Genomic DNA, 10,088 nt, shown 5'->3' on the forward strand with positions numbered 1-10,088 from the left:
CAGCCGTGTGGCCTGTTCGTGGAGCCCGCCAGAAGAAAGCGCGTTTTGCCGTAGGTACATAACAGCGGTTTTGGAATACTGCTTGTCATGTTCCGTGGAACCGGGGCGGGGGACGGAGGGGCAGGGTGTGTGAGGTGTTTGGCTGGGTTGCTTGTAGTCTCTTTAAGTGGTTCCAGGTTCTAAGACAAGAAGGACTTTTAAGACTTTTTTTTTTTTTTAATTGAACTCCTTTCTCCTGTCAGTCTTTAACGTGTGAGTTTTTAGGACCAGCGGCATCCTTCCATCGCGTTTGTACTTTTTTTTTTTTACGTCATCCGGAGTGATTTGATGTGTTTGGGTTCTTTTGGGTTTTTTTTTCCTTTGTCAGTGATGAACGTAGCAGCAGATTCAGTCTGCTTCCCTACATCCAGAACAGTGGTAACCGTATGTGCTACCAAATAACTTCTTTAAAGCACTTTAAAATATGTGAATTTTAGAGAAAATACTTTAACAATAAAACAGACCTTATGTTTAGCCGATCCAAAGGCCTTATAAAGCATTAGGTTTGTGAGGATCCTGTCTCTTAAAGTTTGTCAGCCTGCCTCTCCGAAGGATAAGAAAGGCAGTGTGGATACCAAAGTTGTGTTATTTATGTCAAATGAATAATTAGAGTATGTGTTCAAGTGCTGGATCTCTAATAATACAGTTGGGTATGTATACTTTGTTAACTGATGTTGATCAGCTGAGAATAAAATTAAACTGAAGCAGTTACTGCTAAATACCTAAATTGGTGGTGCTTTGCATGAATTACATTTAATTTCATATGTATGTCGACAGCATAGCAAATCTGTTAGATTTTATTTATCCTACTTAAGAGATTTTTGGTGGTGATAGATCTACTACTGAGACAAAAGGAGACTTGCTAGAAAAAGAAGGGCTTTCACCTATCAGCAAATTGAATAAGAAGGTTATTTTAAAATTGATGTTCTGAAACTATTCATACAACTTCCTCCTCTAGATATCCGGGACACTGTGAAGTACAAAGAAGTCATGAAACAGTATCCTTTTTTTGTCTAAATAATGGTATTTGAAATCTGAGATTTTGTGAAATCTGTCTGTCACTTCTGCACACCACGACAAAGGGGGCAGGAGGCGTTTGGAATTGCAGTAATGCAGAAGATCAGAAGTTTTTGACTATGTATTTCTTGCATGTGAGGTTAGAAACGTATGTTCTACAAGATTTGGTATTCCTTAGGTAATTTTCTCCTGTGTTAAAAGTCATTCTGCCTAATAGTACATTTTTACAAATAATAGGCTCTCTGCCCACATCGTTTTTCTTTCTGTTCTTTTGAAGAGCTTGTATCTTTCTTTGTGGAAGCCAGCAGCCTTTTCCCCCCGTGTTTTAACATGTCTAATTTTATTTGTTATAAACAAATATGCAAATTCCTATTTGTAGTAGGTAGAGAAAACAGTTTTCCCATCGTTTGACCATAATCAAAGCACTGTTGTCTTTCTGAATCTCAAAGACTTTGACTGTGCGCTCTTGCTGCACAATAGTTTGACTGTAGTTCAGTAACATTACATTAAAATGGCCACACTTCCAGAGCGGTATGGAGGTCCTTTGTCTCCTAAGTAATAGCTTGTGCAGGTGGCAGTAATATGCAGTGTTTGGATTTGACTTGCTAGTGTGACTATTAAATTTAATATTTTAGAGAAGAATAAAGGTTGTGGGGGATAGGATTCTTGATTTTGTCTGTTGTTTGATTTGGAGTTACCAGCAAAACATCCAAGTATAAGCTTCACTTTGGTATGTAGATGCATTATTTGCTTTACTGTGTCTGTTAGCCGTTGCTAGAGTTTAAGCATCCCATTAAATAGTGCTTAAGGAGGGTATCTGGCCTTGTGTTTGGATACTGAGAGTATTGGCCATAGAAGACATGTACTGATGAATCGGTGCTGGTTCTTATGCAATTTAAAAAAATAATTCTTTGTTTCTGTGAACATAACTAGTATACAGATCTGTATGCATGAAAAAGGATTTTGGAATATTCACCTCTAAGCTGATGTTTTGAGTATCTTTACAACATTCATTCCTATTATCATTTAAATTCTGCTAAAAATTTATTTGTGCAAGAAATATTTCAATTATCCTTTGAAGTATGAATTCTTAAAATTAAGTGCATTCAGGGCATTGTTAAATTCTGAGTTACTGCCTGTGTTGTAACTCTTTTTGGAAAGACGAAGATGGCTTTGATGTATACACATACGTATGTTTTCCCTTTGTCACAATGATAATGCTTGGGGAAGCAATGACATAGCCCCTTTTCCTTTTGTCCATCACGTGTTTGGGCAAGAGAGAGACGACTTTGTATTTGTTATGCTACTACATCACCTAGAAGACATAATTGTGTATTAGGGGTATTGTCTTTTGCCGCAAGGTATCCAATGCGCGTTGTACATGGCCCACTATTGATTGAAAAAGAAGCCCTCAGAGGTCTCCATAATCATCTGCTTTTCCTAAATGAAGCATCTAGATATGGGCTGGGCCCAAATGGTGGAATAGTGACCTCACTCAATCTCTTTGCTACAAGATTTGATCAGGTACGAGGCTGTTCCTGTGTGATCATAGAATCAGGGAATAGTTGGGTTGGGAGGGACCTTCAAAGGCCATTGAGTCCAACCCCCCTGCAATGAGGAGGGACATCTTCAACTAGATCAGGTTCCTCAGAGCCCTGTCCAACCTGACCTGGGATGTTTCCAGGGGTGGGGCACCTACCCACCTCTCTGGGCAACCTGGGCCAGTGCTTCACCACCCTCATTGTGAAAAATGTATCTCGTTGAAATCTGCCGTCTTTTAGTTTAAAACCATTACACCTTGTCCTCCTATCGCGATTTGTGATACTGTGTGGCAGATACTGTGCTTGGAGACTCGGCGGGGGGTGGGGGTGTGTTTGGAGTCTCAGAGAGCGCTGTGTTTGATTAGCCTCCTAGTATTTCTTTGGAGTTACATGAGTATTCTCCATACAGAACCATATATTTTACTAAGCAGTCCAAGTGCTTTAGCTTTCATTTGAGAGATTTCAGTTTTTCAGCTTTTTTAAAAGTAAAATTTAGAAGCCATATATACAGAACATTCTTTAGTCTTTGTACATAATGTTCTGTTGCACTATCTTCACTATAAAATCTTTCATATGAATGTTCTGATTTTGAAGTAGGGAAGGTCACTTCCGGAAATGGGTTAGGTTTTCCTAGGGTTATTTGGTAATTGACTGCTCTCTTAAATCATAATGCTAAATCAGTGCTGGGGTGGGAACTTATGCAAGATACTGAGACAGTGCACAATCTTTTAGTAAACAGGTAAGGAACAACTGCGTTTGTTATACCATTTCTTTAGCCAGGTACTAGAACACAGACAAAATCAAGGTTGTCTTTGACCTATGCAGTGTCTGATCATTTTCCATCATTCCTTAGTAGGGCATTTTCACACATTGAAAAGCTTAGAGACTTTAATCTTCTTTTGATACATACACGCAGCTGTGCAAGTTAATGTAGTTACTGTTATGAAATTATTATGAAAATTTAATGTTGTGAGCCTAAATACAAAGTATACTCCTTTTTCCATCAGGTGATGAAGTTTATTGAAAAAAGACAAAATGCATCCAAGTGAGTACATTCTACCAAGTTCTACTTTTCTGGGATCAGTGTGGGACAACCATGTGAAATTCTAAACATGTTCTCTGCATGTCTTCTAGGATTTTTTTCAGCCTTGGTATAAATTTCATGTGGAAAAAGGCACAGAATTAGAACAGATAAATTAGACTTTCTTTGGATCCATCGAAGAAATGTCTGCTGATTCCAGTTCTGCTTTTCTTGTCCATTAGACTGTGATTTTTTCTCATGCACTGTTCGAATAGACAACAGTTAATTCTTCTTCTGAAGAGTTTGAAGAGAGTATGTGCTTCTTAGAAAATTCAGGAAATTTTCAGGCATGCCCATAAATCTTGTTGCTGTTTGGAGGAAGCTTTTCTGATCTGTAACAGAATAATCCTGTGATTTGCTGTTATGTGCTTATGGTAATCTAGCCAGAACAGGACCTCATGTTTAACTAATTTTCCCTTATTGTTTGTCGGGGGTGACTTCTTAATAGGTATGTTATTATTGACACACCAGGGCAAATTGAGGTATTCACCTGGTCAGCATCAGGAACCATCATAACTGAGGCCTTGGTAAGTGTTTTCTACATGAGTTGACAGTGAGGTTGTGTGAAAGAAGTGACTGTTGAACAGCATGTACTTCTAATTAAAATATCTTTTACTTTGTGTTTCCAGGCTTCCTCTTTTCCTTCAGTTGTTGTTTATGTGATGGACACCTCTCGCAGTACTAATCCTATCACCTTTATGTCCAACATGCTGTATGCCTGCAGGTAAGAAAAGGTGAAAATGCAGTCCATCTATTTTGATTGCTGAGTCTCTTCAATACTTATTTTGGAGGGGAATCACAGAAAGGTTTGGGTTAGAAGGGACCTTTAAAGACCATCTAGTCCATCCTGCCTTCCGTGGGCAGGGACAGGTTTCACTAGATTACATTACTCAAAGCCCCATCCAACCTGACCTTGAACATTTCCAATGATGGGGCATCCATAGCTTCTCTGGGCAACCTGCTCCAGTGTTTTGCCACCGTCATCATAAAAAATTTCTTTCTTATGTCCAATCTAAACCTACCCTCTTTCAGTTTTAAAACCATTGCCCGTTATCCTGTCACTACAGGCCTTGCTAAAAAGTCTCTCTCTGTCTTTCTTATAAGCCCCCTTTAAATACTGAAAGACCACAATAAGCTGTTTCTGAAGCCTTCTCTGCTCCAGGCTGAACCCCCCCAGCTCTCCCAGCCTGTCCTCCCAGCAGAGCTGCTCCAGTCCTCGGAGCATTGCTGGGACCTCCTCTGGCCCCGCTCCAACAATCGGCCTTCTGGGCTGCAAGTGCACTTTGATGCCTCGTATACACTTAATCTGCTGTTTTGGTTATTCTGTCTTAGTGGTTTTCTCATTGGATAAGCAAAATAATTTAGGTACCAGTGGACATCCTGAGGTCATTGGGTCAAAACTCCAACCGAAAACATTAAATAATCCATAAGACCTTAGTATGATGAAGGCTAGTTACATCAGATCCAACACATTGCCTGTTGCTTATAAAATAATTTATCTAAGATGTATCAAGGTAGCCTAGTTTAAGCTCTTTTTTGTAAACATAAAATATTTTATTCTATTTCATTAATATTATTGATACTTTCAGTGATTGTTCAAAATTTGTTTGGAGCTCAGCATAGCATGGAGTTCTTGATTTATTGTCTTCCTCCTTGGAAGGACATGGAACACATGGATTTATGTGTTTTCTTTCATGTTAAACCAGGGAGTAAATACCTATGTAAAGATCAACATACCTAGAGCTGTCATAATTCATGGTAAATGGTGGTAAAACGTTTTAAAAAAACCCCTATCAACCCTTGTACCAAGGTCAGAAGTTATGTCACTGTGGTAGGAGTATGCAAAATGTGTCTTATCACATGCTGCTTTTTCTGACATTAGTGTTGGGCAAAAGGTGCTAGAATACAGACAGTGAAATGAATAGGTAAGCTCATGTTTCAAGGTAGTTTTGCGTTGTAGGTGTTTTGAGTTACTTGAATTCATTGCTCAGTTCACAAATAATATTTCAAAACCTAAGGTTTGAGTCACAATAATTGGAAAATGCCAAGAGAGTTAAAAACTGGGGTCTGAGAGTCATAGAAATAGTAATCGGAGTCAACTGGGTGTGTAGAAGGAGATTTTATATGTTACGGATGTGCACTTACATCTTGAGGGGTGAGGTGGCATATTTTGTTCAACTGTGGTAAGCAGGATCTGGGAAAAAATTATGTTCTAATTGATACAGAGAAAAATAATTATCTTTTGAAGTCGAATGTATTCAGTTTTGCACAAGTCTTGCCTGCCTTACGCTTAACTTGTTTTCTATTCTAGTGAAATTTAAATTAATTTTTTAACATTTTGTGTGTGTGGGTTTTTTTGTTCCCCTCCCCAGCATCCTGTACAAGACAAAGCTACCTTTCATTGTTGTCATGAACAAAGTAAGTTAAAGCTGTGGTTTCTATGTCCTAGTGGAACGTTGTTCTGTTAAGCTTGCTTTGCTGTAGTGTCTTTGTCTTACTACAATAATAGATTTTCTAGAAAACAGAGGCCGGGAGCGAGCTGCAGGCTGAAAACCAAATCTAAAAGGGTCTTTAATCTGATATACAAATGCACAAGAAGAATCAGAGTTGGACGGTTATCAAACCCAAATGTTTGAGTTAGAGATGACAGTAACCATTTGAAAAAGGTTTTGCACCTTAACCTTAGGCTGTAAGGAAACTTTGTAACATAAGGGTAAGTTCATTACTGAATCTGCTCTTACAGTACCCTGCTTCCTCAGAACAATTGTCTTAATCATTATTTCTTTCTACTTAGCAGCAGGCTGATGACTCACAGTAGGAATTGTGTAACACCTGCCTGTTTTGAGGAAGGAGTCCCATGTATTGTAGCGGGCAAAACTTAACAAAAAGTGTTTGGTCCTGATTAGTAACGCTAAAAATATGCCAGTATTTGCCAGAAAGCAGATACTAGCCTAGGTATACATCTCCACTGTTGTATAAGGTACTTGTAGACTTGAAGGAATGATTTTGAACTTAACAAGTAGCCGGCTCTTTAAACATAAAAATTTCACACGTTAAAAGATAGATTTTTGGTGTGAATATTCTTTCTTTTCCCCACAGACATCCTTTGTATTCCAGGAATTGCTCCCCAACCTAGCAAGCTTTTGTGTGTGGGTGCACGTATATCCCATACACTTCCTCTAGAAAACCCATGTTTGAATGTGAAATTTTACCTCACACCGGCTGAGTAGGATTACTGTCCAACTACACACATCTTCCCTGTGACCCAAACCATGCATGTCTTTCATATCTGCTCGCTTACTTAGCAAGTTTTTGTACGCTGTTTTCTTTATAACTCTAGACAGTATTTTTAGAATAAGCTGATAGGCTTTTTTAGTAGAAAAAGGCATGAGGTAGGAAAATCATTCTTAAGAAAATAAATTTTTTTGAAAGACTGAAAGAAATGGGACTTCATCAGTATAGGTAGGGAAAGGCTTAAGATTCATTACTTTAACCTTCATTTTGATCTGATGTTTAGCCTTCAGTAAAAAGTAAAGCCAACAGCATTTGCAGAAATTTTTGACAAGCATTTTAAATTTTAGTGTTGATGGGAATGGAAGAATCCCAAGGAACTGGTGTATGGGCAGTGACAAACACACAGATTTAAGCAACGTTAAGATTTGCAGAGGGGAAAAAACCAAAGTAATTTGTAGAGTTAATTTTATTTCTAGAATTTAATCAAGCTAACTCTAAATAGTCAGGCTTTGACCCTTGATGGATTCAGTTCTGTCTTAAATCTCTTGAGTAATGCTAGGCAATACTTTCTTTATCTGCTTTCCTCCTTCCCCTTGGTGCTGGGAGATGAAATATATCAGAGTTTTAAATGTCTCTATATTGTGACAATAGTGGATATACATGTGGCAAGATGTGTTTATAAAACTCTTTAATAGACTGTTTACATACTAATCCCTGTAAAATTATGGAACCATCTCACCTGTTTGTGTCTATCATCTTGCACTGCGTTTAGATTATAACTTCGTCAGGTTAGAGCACAGCTCACTTTATAAAAAGATCCTGTAGGCTGTTACCCAACGTGGAAATGGCTCCCTCTTCCTTGCTGACCCCAAGGCAATCAAGAATGGATGGGGTCCTCAGTGAAGACTGTTCTTGTCTGGCCTCAACCATACAATCTAATATTTACAACTTAAACTTTTTTGTACAGTATGCAATTTTTGGATGCCCCTTTCCAGTGAACCATAGAAGCCTTCAAACTTGCAATTCTTTCCTTAAAACGCCTATTTAAAACTGGGATAGTGCTTGTTTGTCTTCTTTTCCTATATTCAACTAGTTGGTTTGATTATAAACGGAGTGTGGAAAACTTCAGACCAGGGCTGAATATTTTGAAAAGATGAGAATTTTGAAAGTAACTTTAAAATTAAAATTTTTAATTTGTCCACTTAACAGCCTAAGGCTAAAAATTCATCGTAATAATAACTTCAGAAGTAATAACTTCAGAAGATTTTCTCTTCTCCTTCCAGACTGATATCATTGACCACAGTTTTGCAGTAGAATGGATGCAGGACTTCGAGACTTTTCAGGATGCCCTGAATCAAGAGACATCCTACGTCAGTAACCTGACTCGTTCTATGAGTTTAGTGTTGGATGAATTTTACAGTTCACTGAAGGTAAGAATCTTCCTTTTTTTAGTACCTCTCATAAAAGCCTGGAGAAGGGAAAGCTCAAGGAGGATATTATTGATGTGTATAAAGAACTGATGGGAGGATGTAAGGAAAACAGAGACAGGCTCTCTTCAGTGGTTCCCTATGAAAGGACAAGAGTCAGTAGACATGAAGTGAAATACAGGAAACTATGTCTAAACAGAAGAGGAAAACAGAATTGCTGTAATTGTACTGATTTGACCATACTGGAACAGATTGTCCAGAGAAATTCTGGAGTCTCCATCCTTGCAGATACTCAAAACACACTCAGACAAGATCTTGAGCAACCTGTTCTAGTTAATTGCTTGCTTTTTGAGCAGGAGAGGTTCGACTAGATGATCTCCAGAGGCGTCTTCCCACCTTAACCATCTGTCCTTCTGTAAAAGAGGTTTGCACTGTCCTTTTGAACTGGAATCTGTTGATGAGCCTTGCACTCGGGGCGAGAATTTGCTGGTTTGAACATAAAGTAACTTTAGTTGCTTGTCACACTGACTGGCAGCCTGTATCATTTAATACTGAATTGTGAACCATCAGAAGAAAGCTGAGATAGGCTGGTAAGAGGTAATGCTCTGTGTTGCAGCATCTCCCATCTGAGATAATTTTCCTTGTTCTGAAAGTGTCGAGTACAGTTGGGCAATTTACTATGCAGGAAGAAGGGAAAGAATCTCAAAACCAAGCAAACAAAAAAATCCTACATATTTGCTGATGCAAGAAAAAGTGTGGGTTTTTTTTTCCACTTACCAGATTTTGAGAGGACAAATCCATTCAGTTTCCCTGAAAACACTATACATTGGAGGATGTTAATGATCCCGTAGTTCGTGCTAAAAAGGTTCAGCTAATTGTGTTTTTCGTCAGCTCTTAGTTAAGAAAAAGCACGCAAACGGCTTTATGGATATTACAAGAAAGACAATGAAAATAAATAAGTGATTCCATTCATACAGATGATGATAATTTAGTCAAAACAAAAATATTTTAAGTGCTCTATGTGGAACCCTACGCAGTATTACACACAAAATGGTTTGTAGTGCTGTAGATAGAAACTGCTTAGTTTTTCCAGCTGTGATAATCCATCAGTTACCTAAAAACTTGGTTTAATTACTCTTCTGGTATATGGTTTTCTTTTATAGGTGGTTGGTGTTTCTGCTGTGCTTGGCACAGGACTGGATGATTTTTTTGTTCAGCTTTCTAAAGCTGTAGATGAATATGAGAGGTAAGGTGATAACCTTTGGTCCCTGACCCAGTGAATACTTGCTGAAGTTACCAATTCATGAGCCCACTCCTTTGATTTGGAGGACTGTTCACTTTTCACAGCCAAGGTAGTCTAGTGTTTCTAATAAACTTAAGTGCAAGAGTCAGCATAAAAAGCAGCAGTCAAAAGGAACTATTCAGTGGTAAATTTTTGTGCTAACTGTTCAGTGAAAAAGTAAAAGTTACCTGTGCCAGCAAACCTCTGCAGTAATTTTTTTTCCTTTCATTCCATACAATGATCAAGGTTTGAATTGTCCTCAGGAAGCTAAGAGATCAGTTTGGCAGACTGAGTAGATGAGCAAGTTGAAATTCCACAATTCTTTGAGAATTTGCTCCTTACTGGATTCCTCCCCATGAAACACTGCCAGACTGCTCTATAACAGCAGAAAGTAAATCCTGTAGCTTGGATTACTTGGAAGCACCTAAACCAGACCATAGATTATTATTAGAGGAAAATGGTGGATT

General features: G+C 38.3%; 1 protein-coding gene across 1 annotated transcript; it reads left to right on the forward strand.

The window, feature by feature from the left end:
- Nucleotides 1-990: 990 nt before the first annotated feature.
- On the forward strand, nucleotides 991-9,585 carry GPN1 (GPN-loop GTPase 1; the record flags this gene model as incomplete). Its single annotated transcript, XM_010285248.1, has 8 exons — nucleotides 991-1,037; nucleotides 2,514-2,580; nucleotides 3,605-3,642; nucleotides 4,127-4,205; nucleotides 4,308-4,402; nucleotides 6,051-6,096; nucleotides 8,196-8,342; nucleotides 9,503-9,585. Coding segments are annotated over exons 1-8 (563 nt in total), but the record flags the coding sequence as incomplete, so codon positions are not given.
- Between the last annotated feature and the right edge of the window lie 503 nt (nucleotides 9,586-10,088).

This window comes from Phaethon lepturus, unplaced genomic scaffold, assembly GCF_000687285.1.
Source record: "Phaethon lepturus isolate BGI_N335 unplaced genomic scaffold, ASM68728v1 scaffold57214, whole genome shotgun sequence".
NCBI classification, from domain to species: Eukaryota; Metazoa; Chordata; class Aves; order Phaethontiformes; family Phaethontidae; genus Phaethon; species Phaethon lepturus.